Source organism: Typopeltis vanoorti, chromosome 1 (assembly GCF_054136105.1).
Source record: "Typopeltis vanoorti isolate ZY-2024b chromosome 1, IOZ_Tvanoo_1.0, whole genome shotgun sequence".
NCBI classification, from domain to species: Eukaryota; Metazoa; Arthropoda; class Arachnida; order Uropygi; family Thelyphonidae; genus Typopeltis; species Typopeltis vanoorti.
The window spans coordinates 144,359,477-144,381,990 of record NC_143549.1 but is presented as its reverse complement, the minus strand read 5'-3'; the positions used below and the strand labels follow the sequence as shown (position 1 = coordinate 144,381,990).

At 34.9% G+C, this 22,514-nt stretch overlaps 2 protein-coding genes across 4 annotated transcripts in view; one reads left to right on the top strand and one right to left on the bottom strand.

Annotated features, from left to right (window-relative positions):
- LOC150110505 (Ig-like and fibronectin type-III domain-containing protein 1) overlaps positions 1-22,191 on the bottom strand; it is a 325,466-nt gene extending 303,275 nt beyond the window's left edge. For 2 of the 3 annotated variants that reach the window (XM_090394271.1, XM_090394280.1), the window contains exon 1: positions 21,767-22,190. The gene's annotated coding sequence lies outside the window, so the exon portion shown is untranslated. Of the gene's footprint in view, positions 1-21,766 lie in introns of all 3 variants that reach the window. The other variant, XM_090394289.1, reaches the window with a different exon arrangement.
- LOC150110506 (E3 SUMO-protein ligase KIAA1586-like) lies at positions 9,178-10,207 on the top strand. Its single transcript, XM_090400098.1, has 2 exons — positions 9,178-9,685; positions 9,828-10,207. Exons 1-2 carry the CDS (start codon positions 9,178-9,180, stop codon positions 10,205-10,207), a joined length of 888 nt encoding a protein of 295 aa, XP_090256224.1.
- Positions 22,192-22,514: the final 323 nt, after the last annotated feature.

Sequence of the window (22,514 nt, the reverse complement as noted above, 5' to 3'; positions counted from 1 at the left end):
CCCCCCCCTCCCCGCGCCCACTTCTTGACGGCATTCATTCTCAACTTCCAAGCATGCCTCTCGTGCTTTCTACACCCTCCAGTCCCATATTCTCCAATTTATGCAACAGTCTTCCATGCTATATTCTGTCAAAAACCTTAGCAAAATCCAAAAGTATCATGGTGTATCCATTCTCCTTGTCTAGTTCAATGGTAACATTATTATAGAATGTAAGCGAGTTAATCAAACATGACCTTCCCTTAGTAAACCCATGTTGTTCATTGCAAAGTAGAGATTCTCTATCAACTCCTTTCTGAATGCGAGTTCTGAACCTTTCCAAAATCTTCACTACTACTCCAGAGATAATGAGGGGTCGATAGTTCTATACATAAGTCTTTGCGCCACCCTTGTGCAATGGGACTTCCATACATTCTTTCGACACATTTGGAATCTTCCCTGTTCTAAGACTCAAGTTATATAGCATGGTCAAAAGAACAGCCAGTTCAGCTGACCACTATTTTAGCGTCTGTACAATCACCTCATCAGTCCTCGTTGCCGAATTCATATTCAGCAACAAGATTTGTGCAACAACTCTAGTACCTCCTCCTCATACATTTGAGTTTCTTCAACCAATGAATAAGTACACACACACACACACTAGCCACCGAATTAGAAACTTTTATTTAATAAGGTGGTTTCCTATAGCTATCCAACTGCCAATACCGATCCTCTTCAATTCTCTCCGCATAATTAGGTGAGATATGGTTCAGAAACAGCCTTCATTAAATGCTTCGGTCAATTGCTGCATACAGGAAGTTTTTATTTCTATTTGTTCCACAGATTAAGCACAAGGTGTATCTCACTTTTTGAGAAACCAGTGAGCTCTGCTGTTTTCAAAACCGTGGATCCAGTAAGACAGTTTATCGAACTCTTTGTTTTTCCACTGTGATCAACACCGTTGACGATTACCGACCAGCAGCATTCTTGAATAGTTGCCTGGAATACGTGGTGACATATCGGACCAAATATTTTGTATATACGCTACTTGAGTGACGTTTGCATTCATCTGAATCAAAGTTTCTATTTCAGTAGTCGGTATGTGCAGTAGTGAGTGCAATGTTGCATACATCAGGTTGACAGCTTTTAGCAAAATGGGTCGTTAGTTAAACAATTTCTTTCTTCTGCATCTGTCACCAGCAAATCGCCCGCATTCAGTATAGTTATTAAGATAACTAATAATCAAGATAACAATAAGAGATATGTTCACGCATGTGTGACATGCGTGAACATATCTCTTATTCTCTGGACAAATACCATGGAAAGATTTGCCGAATCTCAAGTGTTGCAGTCGATGTCTCCAAAGCTTTTGACATGGTCTGGCACCAAGGCCTATTAAGCAAACTCCCAATATTTGGTCTGCCCATGACTTCTGCAATTAGGTCGCCAACTACTAAATGCACACTACGTGAAATGGTGGATGTTTCTCTATCCTCTTGCTATGCCACTCAGAATATTACAGGGTTCTGTTCTGTTCTCTTATCCTTCGTTTTGTATACAACGACTTACTCCAGTTGACTGCCAACCCAATACACAGTTTTGCTGACTACAGCATATTGCACTCCTCTCTTTCATTTGAAAATCTTTGAACTACACAGATCACCACAGCTAACATGGCATCAACCTCCGCGCTTCGATTCAGATCTTCAAGCCATCTTTCAATGAGATTTAAATAATCTCGTCAATTTTAATGTCAGTAAAATACAGTTCTCGTTTATTTCCAAAAAAAAGGACCATTTTCTTCGAGTATTAACTTTGATAACACTCAAATCTTTAAACAAAATGAGATTTCTCTCCTTGGAATCGTCCTGACATCAAGCCTTTCTTTCCATAAACACATCACAATCATTGTCTCCTCTCAGAAGCTCCCAAACAAAACTGGAATTTCTCTGTCGCTGAAGGCGTTACGTCATCACTGAACAACTGTTAACCTTATACAAATCATAAATCATCCCAACTATCGAATACTGCTCTGACATTTGGGATGATGCTCCTAAGAGCTCCCTTAAAATACTTGACTCAATACGAAATAAGGCAATCAGATTAATTAATTACCCATCTTTTACCAACTCACTCCATTCACTTTCACACAGATGTCTGGTTTCTGCAATATGTATGTTTTCTATAAATATTTTCATGATAAATGTTCAAATGAACTAACATCAGTAATTTTTCCACTCGCTACTAAATCTGTTGAAAAGCGTGTGGCTGCCAACCAAAGTCCCTTTACACTCCAGCTCCAAACTCACAGAACATTTCTCTCCTCCCTCATCCCTGCAACTGTTATATTGTGAAACAGTCTTTCCTCATTCATGTGTTTCCCAAGGAATACAACACACAGGCCTTCAGATCAAGTGTAAAGAAGTTTCTTATTTCCCAATCCACTATCCATACACGGTACTAACGTATTATAGGTTGATCAACCAACCTTTCGTGTATGGGCTAAAAATAAATAAAAATAAATAAATACAGAAAGACTGAAAGAAGTCGCAGGAAGAGTAGATTAGAGTTAAAATACGTACAAAGATGGGCCAAAATCGGAAGGAAATAGAGTTTAGGAAGATAAGGAAGAAATGCAGTTGACTAGTGATTGCATGTTGTTAGAACATCGGATGAACAACGATGAAAGAACTTTAACTACACATCCCTGCAGGGATATTTTAATTTTATGGAAGCAACTATGGTATTTATTTTTGTAATGAAGAACTATACGAAATTATTGTTCAATATCTAAAGCTTCAAAGTGATTAAAGAAACGCCGAAGTCATTCTAAAGGAAAATAATATCGTATAAAGATACCCTCATTAATTGTAAATTACATGTACAGTATAATGTACAGTTAGATGGAAGGTGTGTGTGTGCGTATGAGGGGATACTGAGTAACACTATACTTACATGATGTTTTTTATGAAGTGAATAACGATTAACGGATAAAAAATAATTTATTGCATCTAGTATTTCATCCTTGTCACCTTAAAAGGTTTAATCACTTATATGATGTATCTTAGGGTGTGGAGAGGAAAGAGAGAGAGAGAAAAAAAAACTAGAAGTGTTGTTCGTCAATGTATTTGATGCCACGCAGTCTCTTTTTTTTTGTCGATTAAATGACTAATAATGTAATATTTACATTATTAGTCATTTTGATCTTTGTCAAGGGTATTATATCTGTGAACTGTGTCACGATTTTTCCTTAAACTGCGAATTTGTCTAATAATAATAATAATAATAATAATAATAATAATAATAATAAAATGCCGGCCTGGTTGAAGACGATAATAAGAATACTGCTTTTTTCTTTCCAGTAACTACAACTGTTTAGAAAAATCTAAATGGTTGAGTTAAACATCATTTTATCTTTTCTTTATCGAGAGACGGAAGAGGTATTTTTCCACATCATTTCCCTAGATAGTGCGATATCTTAGGATCAGCAGAAGAAAACGAAAAGGCTTTACGCAACACATGCATACATATACATCTGCATTCCTAGACAGCTAGGAGACATATTTAAAAATCCGTTCAGCTAGAAGGATGTATAACATGTAAGAAACGACGCGTGTCATTTATCCGTTTCGGTAATCTCCATGGGTTTAAATAAGAATGAACGTGCATTTTTTTATAGTTATTAAACGGGGTATGATACCCACTTTAACATTAAACTATTGAGTGAGCTAATGACCATGGCTTCGTTTTTTAGAGAACTACAAGAGAGGTTGAAGAATGCTGAAATAATATTATTAATTTAAAAAGAAACCTATATTAAATTATTTTAGATTATAAAACCGAAAGAATAATACTTCATTATTAAGTTTATACATCTGCATTAAAAAAAAGAACAAAGCATGATGCTCACAACAGGAAAAAATATATAGATAATATTTCAATATAGATTGATAGTATGATACATTTACATAGGCTACTACCAAATAATTATAAGCATGTAAGAAAATCAGAAAACCTAAGGTTTTTTTTTTTTTTTTTTACTTTTCTGTTTCTTTTCTTTCTTTCTTTTTCTTTTTTTTTTTTTAAATAATTCAAAAGTCTGCGTACTCTTGGACAGCAGATATTGAATTCAAGAGACTCTTTCAAATGCCTAAAACATATTTCAAGTCTTGTTGCAGTGACTAAATCGCGTCTTTTTCAACAGACGTGTCATGGATTGTGGTATAGTCTTTTTCTTGTCATTTAATAGTAAGCGAAAAGTGTACGAGTATATGTAAAGTTTTCCTTTATGAGATTACTTTAAAGTGCACGTTAGGTTGTGCTATCTCATCTGATGACACAGACACAGAAAGAACAAAAGTGATAAAATTTGATATTTGTGTGGATTTGGATGGCCATCCATGGAGCCTAAAAAAAAGTGGAGATCTAGAGAATGTCGGCAAACGCAATAATAATAATCGTATGATGATACACGGCCGTGCGTCCCCTTTACGGGGAGGTACGGCACCATCCCAGTCCCCCCAAATTTTATCCGGGCTCCGGAATCGGCATAGCTGACGAATCAGACCTATGGTTGGGTCAGTATTCCTGACTGTAATCCGTGTGTGTTCACTGGACCGGTTTGACTGCTCGCGGGATGAAAAACCCCAGATAAACTGGTGGAAAAAAATCTGCTGTCCACGTCTAAGACCGGATAACTTGGCTATGGCTGAGGAAGATCCTTAAGCTCCTCGCGTTGTCGATGGGAATCGAACCTAGGACACTCCTTCCCCAGGCATATGATTGCGAAGCGCATCGCCACTAAACTAAACGCGCGGACAACGCAATAATATACCTCGGTAATAGAACCCATATAATTCTGTATAACATCAAGACAAAATATTAAAGTGCTTTAATTATATACATGTCTAAGAATATCTGTCAAATTAAGCAACTGTTCAATTTCAATTTCTACACTTTAAAATCTGCTTTGGCATGATTGGTTATTTGGAGAATAATCTATATTTTAATCTGATTTTGAATTACGAATATTGATATTAGGAATAATCAGTTATAAGTTCCTAAGTTTTAGAAGTTACAAGTTTATAAATTTTTTCCTCACTCTCGAAGTGTAAAAATTAATTCCTGCGTCCACATTTTGTATTAAAATGACGGAAGATCCCGAATGTTAAACAAGAAGAACAATTCCAAATCATTCACCAATCGGCATTGACAATACTTACTTGTTTTCTATGATATTGTCGAAGTTGCGATATATGAAAAGAAGTTCACCAAAGCAATGATTTAGTCTACAGGAAAGGAAAAAGATCGCTAAACTTCGTGACACAATTTAACACAAACACTATTTAGTGCGTATGGCTGCGTGTACGAACTTCGTGTTTTAAGAGGTTCGTAAATCTTTCCTCAAAAGAGGAAGCATTTATTACTGCAGATACGATGGTATTATTATAACACAGATAAGAAGATTACGTTCGCGTGTGAGGTCCCTCCTTTCTTACTATAGAAAGAAAGGATTTCACACTTGTGCAGTGTTGACCTTTTTCGGTGATCTCCAAACGTGGGTATAATAATAAATAAATGATTAAGAAAGAGCATGGAGGAACAAATCTTTTATCCAGTGACGTAAAAATATTTTGCGTTTCATTAACTGTGCTTTTACACAATGATTACGAATTGAGTAAGAGTAGCAGTTATCATGGGTTACCTAATTACACATTTCTGCGTTTTAATTAATGGACTTATTTAACTATAAGCTGAACGACTTCACCGTAGAAGTATCTCCACGATGAACTACATTCTTAAAGAACTATTTTTGGTGAAATAACTTTAACTTCATAAGCTAGACATTTTAAAGTAAGTGTTTTATTTTTATTACTACTTTTTTATCATTATTACCTTATTTTAATTAATTAATTATCTTCATTTCAAACATGAAAGGTAAGGTGTGGGAAACTAGTATACAGTGACTGAAGGAAAAGAAAGAAAGAATAAACTTTCATTAATATCGAAATCAAATAACTGCGGTTAAACTGCTGCAAAATAATAATGATTAAAGATGGCTTTTCCCAGGAAGAAAGAGAGAAAAAGGGAGTATGGATTTTAGCACCCTTAATTTAACTTTGAGCTCAAATTCTAGTGAACATTAATTATTTTCTCTGTCTATGAATTAAACTTCTTTTGAATAAATAATCTCTTCCTCATCTAAAGAGCCTCCAAACTTGACTGAAATTCACAAAGGCTTAATAATTGAGAAAAAATGAATAGCCATAATCTGTGCTTTTTTTCTTACCAAATATCGACTGACTAGATACCATTGATTGGAAAGAGGAGCACGCAGTCTTCATTCTTGTTGTCTTAAAACTTTGGAATACATTATAAAAAATTATGGAGACAACTACCGTGTTAGAGCAAAACTTTAGTTTAACATAAACCAAAATGGACACTCGACGTTTCGACCTTCATATCAAGGTCATCATCTGGAACATACACATATATACATACAAAGAAACAAGCTGCACTACAATCTACATGGTTTGCTAAAGTTATTGACAAACCGTTACAACAATTATTGGCCTGACCTCTGGTGAGGAAAAAAAACTTTTACTACATCAAAGCTAGAGTCCTTATTATGAAAGATTTTTTTCGTCACCAGAGGCCAGGCCAATAATTGTTGTAACGGTTGGTCAGTAACTTTAGCAAACCATGTAGATTGTAGTGCAGCTTGTTTCTTTGTATATATGTGTATGTTCCAGATTTTGACCTGATATGAAGGTCGAAACGTAGAGTGTTCATTTTGGTTTATATTAAACTAAAGTTTTGCTCTAACACGGTAGTTGTCTCCATAATTTTTTACAATGTATTCTGATCACCGTATAAGCATGAAAGAAAGGATAAAACTTTGGAATGTTCTCCTAGTAATTCAACAGAGGGATTAACTGAGACATTTTTATTGATTTGAAAACTAATTTACCTGTCATACTTTATTAATTATAAAAAATGGTTATAATTTACCGAGAAGTTCTTCAGTGTATGAAAATTATTAGTTATATCTATTTATCGTGCTTTTTATGGAATGGAAAAATGATATAGTTTGAAATTTACTAATTTAAAGGAACGCTGAATTCATATTAACTTATTAAACTCAATATGTAATGAGTAATCAAGATCTTCCACAGAAATATACAGAAATCACTTTGTAAGTGATTAGGTCTCGTATTTCTATGGAGGATGTTACTTCAGTGAAAATACCATATCTATTATAGTAGTCATCGTTTTCATGAAGTTGATGGACAGGATAAGGATATTTCTCTTTGAAAAATCTGCTGTCATCAGAACTTACGATTTTACAATGATGACGAAACTCTCAACAACTCACTAAGATGATTGGGAAATCGAAGCTATATCCTATAAAACACGATTTTCAGGTAATATATTACCAACATAGTTGACTGATACGAATAAATAGCTTGAGTTTTTACACTATGAATAAAACATATCAAAAAATATTATCAGACAATTAAAATTAATTGGCTGTACTTATTATAATAAAATAATTAGAAATTCCAGCAAATGAAATCAGTATATTATAAGAGACAAGAAATTACATTATTGCTTTAATCCTATATTCAAGGGTATGCAAACAAATGCGCGTGAAGTATCTTCATGACTGGGCTACTTGTATATAGCGGTGTTCACTTGACTTCACTTCATTTGCATTAGCATCCCATAATGCAAAAACACACTTCCTTTCGGACGTGTATATTGCTAAACCCAGGGAGATTGCTGAGGTTAAATCAATGCAGAAGTCATGAAGATACTTACGTGCAAACTTTGTTTATGCTTGGGTATTGGATTAAAATACGAATATAATTTCTTGTCGGTTAACTTATTGATTATCGTGGAGGGAAAAAATTTAGTCTGGAATCACTATAATAAGTAATATAGTCTTTTTTTTTTCAGCCGGAACGGTCCGAAACGCGTTCGGGTAAACATTAAGACTTTAATGGTCCCTAACATATTTTATAAGTATTTCAAAACTAGGACTGTCTCCATTTTGAATTCTTAGTTATGGTCGTTGACAACATAAATCAAGGGTCATCTTTAGTTCATCCAATCTAGTGCTGCCATCTTGTGTTGTTGACACTGAACCTCGAAGATCGAAGTTTTCGATTAGAATCGAGTCGGCCGGAAGTTAAGGTAGTTACCGGAAGAGGAACTTCTATGTGAACAAGCATACAAGTAGACTCGCACTTTTACAGCGTGGGTGAGTGAGATTAACGTGTTTCATGGAAGTTTCACCAGCTTTACGCGATGAATAGTAAAAGAACACAATTTTTCTCTTCCGCTCCGTAACTAAAAAGTTAAAGCTCGAGAACAGTACGTGTAGTGATGGTGATGTGGCAAAAACAGACCCGATGGACAGTGATACAAAAACTGAAGGGATAAAACACGTGGCTGCTACAAAGACGAGTAAAGACGCACAACAAGATCTACCCGATTGTTGGACTCTAGACCAAAAAGCTGACTTTTGCAACAAAAATGAATGGCTGTTGGTGGAGAATAAAAACATTGGCTGTAAAATATGTACGGAACTTGCAAGTGTTTGGGAGTAGAAAAGAATAAGCAAGGTATGAATATTTCAAAGCCATGGGCAAATATTCAAATTTCTCATTATGGTAGGAATTAAAAAGAACAAATGAATTCACTACGTAAAAAAATTCACGATCATAAGAACATTTCAGCTCACATTGCTGCCGCTAAAATTATAGAATCTGTAAAAGAACGAAAACTGGAGGTAGCTTATTCAAAAGCGTTTGAACATGAGAAAGAAGTTACTTGTAGAATCTTCAGAACAGCATATAAAGTTGCAAAGAAAACCCAGGCTTTCAATGACTTTGAATCAGGTCAATTTCTGATTGAATTCCAAGAATTGAATGGCAGTGACATAGGTCGAATTCTACATTCTATAAATGCTTGTATCAATATAACAAATCATTTTGGAACTGAAATTAAAAAAATCCTTAAAAAAATAATAGAGTCAAACTGTGAGATTTTCCTTTTGATTGACGAAAGCACCACTATTAGCCAGTTGTCATCATTAATATGTACGCACAATGTTACCTGATATTGAGCAATACCCAAATATTTTTATTGATATCACAGTTAGAAAATGTATCCGCACAAGGTATTTTCCATAGCTTGATGAATACCCTTAACGAATTGGGGTTTTATGATGATTATCTGAAGAAAAATCTTGTTGCCATTGCCTGTGATGGAGCAGCTGTGATGTTGGGTATGAAAAAAGGAGTAGCGGCTTTGATTAAGGAACGTTATCCTCACATTTTGGTTTGGCATTGTGCCAACCATATACTCCAGCTCCCCGTTGGTGATATTGTAGAAAAAGACTTCCCAGAACAAATCAACCACTTCAAGTCATTTCTTGACAAACTTTACTGTCTCTATCACCAGTCACCCAAAAATGCCAGAGAACTAGGAAAAGTAGCTGAAGATCTTGACAAGGAAACCTTAAAAATTGGAAGAGTTTTAAGTACACGTTGGGTGGCTTCTAGTTTTAGAAGTGTTTCAGCGGTGTGGAAAGATTATGAAGCACTGGCTCATTTTACAGCAGCAAAACAAGATGAAAACAGAGACAAGTCTGAAAGAGTAATGTATGAAGGCCTTTTGAAGAAAATAACAAGTGTTAATGTTTGTTTGGTTTTTTTTTTGGATCTTGGATTGATGTGTGATGCTCTCCAAGAATTGTCAGAGCTTAGTGTTGAACTGCAAGCAAGGGATACTACACTCTACAAAGTTCATAGCAGTATATCAAGGCAGATTCGGCTGTTTTCAAGACAGGAAAGTCAATGGCGGGCATTTTTATCGTGAAGCTGTACAAGCAGTTGAAAATCTGAACTTTAAAGGAGTGACTTTGGAGAAGAGGGTAACCAGTCGATCAACAAATGTGAATCGTTCTCTTGATCCTACAAAATTTTATGACTGCTTGAAACAACGAATGGAAAATCACCTTCTATCTGCAGAAGGGATGCAAATTCCAGAATGGACAAAAGTGTTGTATCCAGAATGTTGGCCAGACGATGCTGAAAGGAATGTTAATTTCGGTGAAACTGAAGTGGAGAGTTTGTGTAAGAAGCTAAGAATTCCAGAACGACAGGTTGTTAGAGGTTTTCGTGAATTCCTGACAGAGAAGAAAATGCTTGCTGCACTATTGTAGTTAATAAACTATCAACAGCATCCACATTTCTACTGCTGAATGTGAGCATGGCTTTTCCCATATGAACCTGTTTTTCAACCCTTACCATGTCAATTCCTGGTTGCTGAAAGGCATCTAGCAACAGACACGAAGAGTAAGAACGAACTCGTGAAAATGGCAATCCCAATGTGACGAGCCCAGTTTGGAAGCTATTGTGAAAATTAAGGTAATTTTTAAACTTTTTTTCACCTTTGCTTTAATGTTTAATGTTTTATTTCCATTTGATATATATAATATCCATTTGTCAAAACTAAAAGAACGAGAGCTTCAAAGGTCTGGTATATATATATATATATATATATACAGGGTGTTCGGGATAAATTTGACAGTTTCGTAAGGAAAAAGAAAATCTTCTTTGTATCTATTAAATTTAATGAATTGACAAAAAAAACATTACAGGCAGAGTTAATTACAATACCATCAACAAGATTTACTCAAAATAACCACCATTAGCATCGATCACAGCTTCAATTCTGCTTCGGAACCTCGAACAAGCTGATGCTACAGTCTCCCTGGGAAGGGCCGCAAAAACTGTTTTAATTTTATCCATTAACTGGGCTTTTGTATTACTGGAAGTGCGATTGGTGTCTTTTTCAACTGCGCCCTATACAAAATAATCCATGGGGTTAAGGTCTGGGGAGTTTGCAGGCCAAACATTTGGACTGGTGAAGTCGTAGAAATTTTCAGACAACCATTTTTGACTTTTCCCAGAGGTGTGGCAAGGGGCCGAATCCTGCTGCCATACATACGGCCTACCATTGGCTACCCTTGTTATCCAGGCTTGACTACAGTTAGCAACTCCACGAACAAAGCCCGAATTCCAATGCCAGGGTTCTTCAACACCTGTTCCTGCAGATTTGCGAGGAATTCTGCTGTACGAACGCAATCAGATCGTCTGCTAGGGATCTTTCTTCTTGCTACATCCTCATAGTCACCATTGCAAGTCTCTAGTTCATGCCTGATTGTTTTTACTGTATTCAGGGAGCATTGGGCAGCAGTCGTAATATCCTTATTTTGATGGCGGGCACGAATCATCATGATACAAGTTATTCTCTTCCATGATTCAGGTGGGTTCCAGCTATCCATCCTTTCTGACATCTTGTATATGAATGAAGAATGGTCCAAACTTTTAAATGAAGAGAAGTGTGTGTAAATACATGTAACTTACGGAAAAATATAATTAATTATAAATATGTCAAATTTATCCCGAACACCCTGTATATATATATATATAAAATATATATATTTTTTTTTTTCCCATTTTAACAAGAATAAAAATGGATGCTTAATTTAGTTTTCCTGCACTTTTATTTCTCTTTTACTTATACTTGGGATTTATTCTTCAAATAAATAAATGCTTTACTATTAATTTTGGATTTAACAAAAAAAAATTGTTATCAAGCCTAATTCATAAGAAAGTGGCAAGAACACTTTTTGTTCTCTATTAGAGGTTCATTTGAAACATTCTTCTGAACCAGAACGTAAACTTCACCTAGTAGGCTAATTCTTTCGAACATATTGACTATCCTTACACTAACATTGTTCATGTAATGAGACGTATTTTAGTGATTACGATTGATAACATATTTGTGTTCTGGTTCAGAAGAATTGTTCAAATGAACCTCTAATAGAGAACAAAAAGTGTTCTTGCCAATTTCCTATGAAATTAGGCTTGATAACATTTTGTTTTTCTTAAGTCGAAACTTAATAGTAAAGTATTTATTTATTTGAAGAATAAATTTCCAAGGATGAGGGAAACAGAAATAAAAGTGCAGGGGACCTTTTATTCTAAACTGGAACATAACCATAACATGCAAATTTCCAACTATTTTTATTTTAAACTGGTATTTCACTTAAACTTTAATAACTGGTACATTGCCTATAACTACAACTAGAGACAAAGAACTGTTAGTTATTTCTTTCAAATATATTAATATGCAAATGGTAGAAGCCAGTCAACACTAGTAGTAGGGTAGGCACTAATAACCAGAAAAAGATCAAGATAAGATAAGGAATAGTGACGTGATTGGTTCTTCATCTGATGATGTCATGGGTTTGGAATGTTTGGAATTTCCCTGGGGGTATTCACAAGAACTGAAGCCATTTGTCAATGGCTTCAGTTCTTGTGTTTTGGTTCACGTATGGAATTATGGGTGATGATAGAGATAAGGAATCATGTCGTGATTGCTGGGACACTTTTAACCAGATCAAGATCAAGATAAAGATAAGATAAGGAATGGTGACATGAATGTTTGTTGTTATCAGATGAAGATAAGTGACGTCATTTGTTAGTTGTAAATAAGTGACGTCATTTGTTAGTTGTAAATAAGTGACGTCATTTGTTAGTTGTAAATAAGTGACGTTATTGTTTTGAATGGAAAGGAAGATATATTAGTGGATAAGGATTGGTGGGACACTTTTAACCAGATCAAGATAAGATAAGGAATCATGACATGGATGTGTTATTATAGAGTTTGGAATGTTTGGAATTTCGCTGGGGCCCCCCTTCTGTCAGGGACATCACGTGGTGTGTTGAGTTTGCATATAGTATTGTGGGTGAATATATATATTTTGAGATAAGAATCATGACGTTATGTGTTTGGAAATTTCTGGGGACATATGTCTCTCTGTGATATCACATGGTGTTTTGGTTTGCCTATGGAATTGTGGGTGATGTTTTTAAGATAAGATATCTTGGAATTTTCCCAGGGTGACACACACATCAGTCATTGTCATCATGTTTTGTCTTTGGTTGTCTATAGATGGCTGTACTAATTTTCCAATACAGTTGGGGGTATTTCTTTCCTGTTAAAGGGTGGGAATTCTTAGAGTAGAGTCATGATGGTGGCAGTGATTAGGCTTTTCTGAATAATTTAATTATATGGTGGTGTTCCTAAAACACACATTTTTTTAGAAAAAAAAACGCGTTTTTTTTTCTTCCTCCAAAGTTATCAGTATCAGTTGGAAGTGACATCACTAAAACATATTTGCAAATGAGGAGCTCACTCATCTCCATTAGTCTGAGCAGACATTTTCTGGAGGAGAGAGGGATGAGGGGTTAGAGTATGGGATGGGGAGTATTGCAGGGAAGCGTTTCTTTCTTCTTTTTTCCCCTCTGCATTTATCAGTATCAGTTGGAGGTTTTTTTCCCTCCAAAGTTATCAGTATAAGTTGGAGGTGACATCACTAAAAGATATCTGCAAATGATGAGAAAACATCTTCTGGAGGAGAGGGGGAGAATAGGGTAATGATGGGGGTTAGGGGGTGGGGTGGGGGGCATTGCAGGGAAGACCTCTGTCACCCTCTTGACTACCTTTTCACTTCCACCACCTAATGCTATTTTTTCCCATCCCAACAATTTCGGGCATATGAGTGAGAGAGCTAGTCACATGGTCTAACATCAAAAACACTTTTTGAGGATAAAATACTTAACATAATAAGAACAAATAATACAGAATACCCTTTGAGCCACAGAGATAAGATTTGCCCTATGATGTCTCAAAGTAAGATAATCTCACATCAACACCCTATCCAACAGCACGTAGAATCCTGTCCATGAATCATCTGTGTGAAAGTTTCATTTTGGAAGGAACGGTCAGGGTTAAGCATCAGGTAAACAGTACTATAAAGAAAAACAAATGAGTCAAGTGTCTTTGCAGTTATGGCAATTCGTTCATCCAGTGCAGCTATCATATTGTGTTGTGGTGTTTTTTGATCAGAAATGTAAAGAAAAATAATGGGTGAGCCACAAAAGTCATTGAAATTTTCTTTCTTCGGGAAAATAGCACGAGACAAAACTCTTCACATAGCTCTAAAAGGATGGAAACTGATTATTATTTTAGAAGATATACATTGTGATGTATTTATCCAGGACCACTGGGGAAAAGTTATGCAGGAAGTGGTCTGATATCCTCGGCTACTTGCAAAGAAGAGTTGACTACGAAATAGACCTTGGTGAGTGTTATATTCTGAAATGCCAAGATGGGGAACTAATACTTGATGATACAGGAGCTGATGGAAGTAAAGTTTTTTCTATTAGTTTTGAAGAAACTGAGATTTTTTCACCAAAAATGTACGACACTGATAATCATTTACTATTTTTGGAAACTGAATTACCAGCTATTTGTATCATTGGGAAAATTATCGCTAATCATTTAAATTCATCAATGGTAAAATTAGACTTTCAAGATTTTATCCAATTCGATAAAGATTCTTTATTTTGGGACATTTACGAACATTTTATGAAAACTGTTTGTGTATATTTGGTGACAAAAGAATACACAGAATGTTTAGGGAGGCATGGTGTCATTTCTAGACTGACACAATTTTTAAATCAGATACCATGGTATCTGATTTAAAAACTCTTTTGCATGACCAGCTATTTTGATGTAATGTAACCAAGAAACAGTGAGTAACAAAAATTTTATTCATTGAACTCTTTGGAAAAATTTAAGAGTGTAAACTAAATATTGTGAAATATTTTTAGGTAATTAGATGTTTCGAATTTTTCTCTGTGAATATACTTGTAAATAGTATTTCAGCAAAATAAAATATGCATTTGTAAACTGTGTGCTTTTGTTGTTGTGTTTTTCCACAGTGAATTTTTTATTCAGTTATTCTGATTAGAAATTGCTATTTAAATCTACAACTTCCTACCTTAATGCAATTCAATTGAAAACATAATGTTTTCATTATGTTTTCATTGTGGGTTTCGCCTTTAAACCCACATAATGTAATGTGGGTTTAAAGGTCACTCTTATTTTATGTGGTCTAAGGAGTCTAGCAATCTTATTGGAAACTGTCCCAAAGTATGGAATGACGATGGTAGAAATATAACGTACATCATCTTGTTGTCTTTGTCGGGGTTCAGAGAAAAGTATCTTGTGGACGAGTCTTCGAGGAAATCCATTCATGGTAAGGTTGGTGGATATCAGGGATAGTTCTTCCTGGAGGTCTGCTAGACTCCTTAGACCACATAAAATAAGACTGGCCTTTAAACCCACAGAAACGATTAGACAATTCTTAAGATCTCCAAAAGATAGCCATCCTTTCTCCAAATATGCTGGAGTTTATAACATACCATGCTCGTGCGGCTTGAATTACATCGGCCAAACTTCAAGGAGCCTTGAAATTAGGCAAAAAGAACATATAGGTGACGTCAATAATAACAGAGAAGAAAAATCGGGGTTAGCTTTTCATTTCTCAAGAACGAACCATACCATAGAGTGGGATAGAAGCACAATTCCTTACATGGAGGAGGACTTCCGCTCCCGAATTTTTAAGGAGGCCACAACAGTTGCCCGCTGTATACAAAACCTTAACAGGAACCAAGGACTAATCTTGCCCGTGATCTGGAAGACCCTTATCAGATCCTTCAACTCGCCAGAACTGAATTATAGTGCCAACTATAGAACGTTCCTAAATAACAAGTGATATTATCCACGCTCTATGAATGTATTGTACGCGCTCTGTTCTTTGTTTAATATAATTGGAATCGGTTGATTATAGTTTGTAACAGTTTTTTACTTTTTAGTGCCGTAGATCAGTTATGTACCCTCAAGATGCCAACAGACTTAGTTGGTGAAACTAGTTGGTATAACTTAGTTGTTTATTATATGCACTTGATCAATATAATCCCAATAAAAGTCTTTCCAAACACAGTATCATTGAGATATAGATTCTAGCATCCTTCGAAAGTATGTATAGTATATATATATAAAAAAAAAAAATAATAATAAAATTAAATTTACCTGAATAATGACATTAAACAACAATATAATAATTATAGGACGCATGATTTATATAATCAGCCGGACGAACTATATTATCAAGTTTCTATAGCATCCAAATGATAGGGGAAAATATTTTTGATATCCAGTCAGAAATCAAAACAATGCCAGTACATAAAATTAGGGAAATTCTTATTGTTGTTGTTGTTGTTCCTATTACATGATACCACCTACGTGAAGTCTTAAGAATCATTGCGAAAGCATCTTCATGATGCTTCCGCAATGATTCTTAAGGTGGATCGTGGAGACATTACTACTATTTCCACAAAATAAAAGTGTAGTTTATCTATACCGCTTGTGTGTTTATTATATTCATGATAAGTTTTCTGATTGTATTTTATCTGAAAACCAATGACACAAACGTTATAAGAAGCTACGCTGTCTCAGCATATAGAAACATGCCTGTTCTTGTTTCAGCAGATACGAGTACTTAAAGATACAGGAACCGATTTTTATAATTCTTATCAGATAATCTGACGAGTAACGGATTCTTACCAAAACTATGTATTTAAATTTTATTTATTAATTGAATTTAAGCTATTTGCGATCTTCGTCAATGTCCATGGTGTAGGAATAGCTAATTTCTTATGTACCACAAAAAAAAAAAAAAAAGCCAGAAGCTAAACAATCAAAGATAAAAAGAGCAAGATACACGAAGATATTAAGGTATGGAGGAATTATTAGAAAAACTGTTGAATATTTCATTGGTGGGCTCCAATTCCAATAATAATAATAATAATAATAATAAAGAACTTCCTATTAAATGTAGCAATTTCACAATCCAAAAATTTGTACTAAAAACTTAAAAGAATAAGTAAGAACTTGGATCAGATAATATGAAGCTACTTAATATGATTTAGACATAAAGGAAAGGCTCTTTGGAAACAGTTACTAAATATTTGTGGTACATAATCAAACCTGTAAAGTATTCAGGACTAAACATACGCACGTAGCCACAGTAAGAAGATTTTTTTAATAAGTAAATATTTCGTCCTAAGTATCATAGGACATCTTCAGTACAGTTAATTCAAACAATACTGGGAATCACATATTGGGGCGCATGCTTACAATGGGATCCCTCTATGCGTGCAGTAGCGTGTTATAGAATTAAATTAAAATTTATCTGAAAAAAAAAACATTAAAATGAGATAACATATATAAAAATTATTTTACACAATTTAGGATGACAATTTCCAGACTTTAGGGATAGTAAGAACGTCATGACGGTTCAAATTGGGTCTGTGACCTAGAGCTTCAGCAATTTCTTTATATATTTATCGTTCATATTTATATAAAAATCTATGTAGTAGTTTGGTCTTCTTACAATGGATCCCATGATTTGGGTTTTCAATTCCGTGTTGTGTAAAGCCGGATTTCTGCGGTTTGGTAAGACGGATATGGTCTTGATGTTCCGAAATGCGTTTGTTAATAGATCTACCTGTCTGTCCATAGTAGGACAATTTACAGGTATAAAAAGAATCTCTGCAGGGTATCTCTTTCCCGGATGTACCCATCCAAAGAAAAGAAGATGGTTCCATCTCCACTTCGGTCTAACGTAAGCCGACAGTTTCAGGTCGCTACATTCACTATTCTTCGGCTCATCACCATCTCAGAAATTTGGCATCATTAAATCATTAGTAACCAAAGCACACAGATTCTGCTTCTCCGAAGAATCTTTAAACCAAGGATTGGAAATAATCAAAAATACAACCATACAAAATGGATACAATCCAAAAACAACTCAAAAAATCATCAGTCACTTTCTCACATATCAACCTAGACAAGAACAAGCCTGTAGGATTCCCATACCTTATATCAAAGGCATTTCCGAACGTCTTTCAAAACTTAAGAAATATAAACTGGCTGTTACCTACAAACCAATCAACTAGATCTACAATTGGTTATTACCTTCTCCTAAAGACAAACTCTCACCTCCCTCTGATGCCACCTGGCGTGTACGACGTCCCATATTCCTGTAAATTGTCCTACTATGGACAGACAGGTAGATCCATTAACAAACACATTTCGGAACATCGAGACCATATCCGTCTTATCAAACGGCAGAAATCTGGCCTCGCACAACACGAAATTGAAAGCCTAAATCATACGATCCATTGGAAAAAGACCAAACTAATACATAGATTTCTATATAAACATGAACGTTTACATAAAGAAAGTGCTGAAGCCCTACGTCATAGACCCAATTTGAACCGTAATGATGTTTTTACTATCCCTAAAGTCTGGGAAATTGTCATCCTAAATTGAGTAAAATAATTTTTATATATGTTATCTCATTTTAATGTAATCTTTTTTTTTTTCAGATATATTTTAATTTAATTCTAGAACACGCTACTGCACGCATAGAGGGATCCCATTGTAAGCATGCACCCTAACCGTATGTGATTCCTAGTATTGTTTGAATTAACTGTACTGACGATGTCCTATGATACTTAGGACGAAATATTTACTTATTAAAAAAAGCTTATTGCTGTGGTTACGTGTGTACGTTTAATCAGTTACTAAATATGTGTAATACAGCGTTAACTAAGAATAACAAAATGGCATTCTACATAATCTAGAAAATCACAGAGGAAAAATCAAGCAGATTTAAAACAGGTATTATCGACTGCTACTTTACAAAGCTGTTTAAAGGAGTGATACATAAAATTCTTTCTTTAAACTCATACATTTCTCCAAAGCCATCAATTCAATGAAAACAAAGAATATCAAAATTCTCAACTATTAATAAGTGCCTTGCAAATAATTAAAGTAATAGTAAAACCATATCAGAACGAGAATGCAAGAAAAATATTAATATAGAGATGGCTGAGAGCGTTATCATTCAAATGAAGTTCTTCGGGGGAAAAGCTTTGATGCTACCTCTTCATTATTACTCTGACTATATTTTCGGATTCACAGAAAATGAATAACTCTGGAAGATTCGACAGGACAAACACATAAGCAGTCTCTGCTTTGTCATTCAGACTGCCCAAAACCTGCGTTGATTGCGTAAGTTAATGATGAATAGCAATAAAACTAAAATCATAAAAAATAAAACAGAAGGATAATATGATAATGTTAATTTAAATGACTGCATTCTGGAAGTCATAGAAGATTTTCAATAACCTTGGTTCCTTTATCGTACTCTAACTAATGAACGAAACGAACCACAAAGTGCTTCAGTTTCATAAAAGCCTAATATTTGTAACCAGAACTCATCACTACAAATTCAAAATTCATCTCCACAAAACTACCCGTAACACTTTATTTACATATAGTTCCTAGGTATGGGACATTACTACTGAATACTCAATTAACATTATTAATAACTTTGAAACAGTATGCCCTTAATCATTATTAGAATATACAAGACTACATCCTAAACACTGTCATTCTTGAAGAAAGCCAGCTAAAGAAAAACTCAACTGAGATGATTGGGATACTCAATTGGACATGCACTACCTACGTTTAGTTTTCTTTTTCTCTGCAGAAAATGGAAACAGATGGAAGACATAACAGAAGACAGCTTTGACATAACATAAGTAAAGTTTTTTTTTTTTCTGAAGATGTAAATGCGTATTGTCATATGATAATACCCATTTACCACTTAGCCCCAAACAGAGCATTAGGCTCGCTTTCATTAAGACTATAATATCTCCAACAGTTGGTCCAATTATATCCATATTTCTGTATATATTTCTCTATTCATACCATTAAGCTATGAATAAACTTTGATGCTGACCTGAGATAAAGAGAATTAAACTCATTTTGATAATTTTTCCTTGCAAAGCTGAAAGGCGAATCATGATAGAAAAAAATCAGATAGTAGTAGTATTTCCACAACTGAAAATGGTGACAATGAAAGTAAATTTTTTTAATATTCTCAGGAAGTTGGCTCCTCTTTCCGACATGGCTATAAAGCAATGCCACACTAAATAATACATTGAAAATACAGCAGTGATGTTTGAAATACAAAAGTGACCTGCGTATACAAAACTATCAATGAGAATTGTTCCGGGAAGGGATTAATTTCATGCAGAGTTCGACGGAGCTGAATCCGGATTCAGTGTTTCTACCCATTGTATAAGAGTTATTAGCAAGTTTAAAAAAAAAAAAAAAAATTTAATTCCGATTTCTGACATTTAAAATACCAGTTAGAATACCATCACAGATAGTTCTGAATTTTGTTGTTAAATCAGTTCTCTTCCTCTGAAGAAAAGTATTTGGAGAAAAAAATAAAAGTTTCTAAATGTGAAATGATGAGGGGAAACCAACCTTGAATCATCAATACAAAATACTTTCACAGGTCGCCATGACGCAACGTTGTTCATTGTTCACCTTTGACTTTTCGGCATGATTTATCTCGAAGATTCGTGTTCCACATTCTCGGCTTTTGAAACATGTTTATCTGCCTCTGCCCGTCCGAATTCTTTGCGTTTAACTGGGATAAAAGAACTTAATTGAAATTTCTTGCTACTTCCTCACACCATACCTTAAGGCTATATTATCCTGTCCCTGTCTTAACAAGTCGCCCCAGACCTTCCGTATCAGTCTGTATACTTTCTCTTCGCAAACAATTAGACAGAATTTGTGTGTGTGTGTGTGTGTGTGTGTGTGTGTGTGTGTGTGTGTGTGTGTGTGTGTGTGTGTGTGTCATAAAGTTTCCTCAGAAACTGTAAATGTAAATGAACGCTGTCAACCCAGTTCGTCTGTTTTGAAGTTGAAATAAAGAAACTAATGTATTCTGTATATTGGATTCCAGTGCATTGCCGCTCTTTGTGAACAATAAATTCCGTATTAGTTAAAAAATAATGAGAAGTTTAGAATACTAGAAAAAGTATACGCAAGATAAAATCTTTCTGCTTGTTTAATGGCCGCAGATTCCTTCATGTTTTCCGCATTTGGATTGTTTGCGCAGCGAAGTTGCACGAATTGCATTTCCCTCATTTCAAGCAGTCAAGTTGTCAGAGATTTTCCTTAAATATATATTACAGATAAATGAACAAGTAAACAAAATAGAAAATCAGTTACTTGCTGAATCTAACAAAAGCATTTTACAATAATATCTTTTGTGAGTGGTTGTGATTTAAAATAGCACACTGAACTTGCCATTATGAATATAAATCCTTATATTAATATATAATTAAGGCTAATTAAATAAATTAACTTTATTTGTTGGCAGTTATATATTTTGAACATCCTTTCTCTTTATGCCTAACCGTACATGCACTTGTTTTCAAAATAAGAAAATATAGACTATACATCTGTTGATTTCCGAGAATATCAAAACGAAAGCAGAATTTTATTACACTAAAATATTCCTAATACGAAAATCTATGGAATAAAGGTTAGTAATTTCTTTTAAAAAATAATAATATTTTGCTCTGTTGCCTTGCTTCGAGATGAAACGAAACATGGAAAAAGAAACAGTTATTACAAAGCACATATCATCAGTCACTTTTTATTCTCCACTTGCGGTATTTTTAAGTATAAAACTTGGTTAAATTTTTAATTCCATTATCACCTTTATTAAAAGCATATTCACTTATTGAGTAAATGACAACTGGAAGGTTCTATTAGCCAAAAAGAGATGAAAGAAAATCTATTTTCGTAATATTATTCTCCACCCTTTACGTCGTTAGCAATTTTAATAAATTTCGATAGACATGATCTTTACATTTATTCCGAAAATGAGAGAAATAAAATGGGTCATGAATGAAAATCCTCATACCTTCATTACCGTCCTATAGATCCCTTCTTCAGGTAGAATGTTCCCCGGGTATTTGAGGTTGGAGTTTACCAAACACGCGCTACTGACCAAGTGCACCATAAACCGCTTTTGTTGCCAAGTTACCAGCTTTGCTCCTTTCGTCACTGATCTCCATCCAACCTACGCGAAAGTAAAGGGAATGCGGTTACTTGGCGCAACCTACTTCTCAGTCAGGTGGCAGGCAACGAATAATGCCATCACACCTAAATAACTGCCCGAGTGTCATACGCATCTAGTTTCCTAGAGTGTTCCTTTACAACAAAGTGTAGTCCTAATAGCTGTAAATTCATACACGACACCTGTCGTAATATTGTGACTGTCACTGAACTCGCCGTGCGAATCGCAGACTGCTGTTCTTGGAAAACAATAGCACCTGTGCTTGAAATGTGTTCATTTGTACAAAGTATAATTTGTCGCTCAGTGGGACACAAACGAGGAGTAAACGGTGATACAGCACAGCGCTATTTGAAAAAGGCCTAACGGGAACGAGTTTCCATAGAGACTAGAGTTCCCACTTTTGCTAAATTACGTTTCCACCAATCGCCATCGTTGTAATTTGTTAGAGAGCGCCCTCACTGGTGTATTCATGCGTTAAAATTATTATGCAAAAATAAAATACCTGCTAAGCCTAAACTCGGTTGTTTGTGCTACTTTTTCGTATATAGCCTAGTAACTAAGGGAAGGCTTGCAAATAACTCAAGTTAGTGGA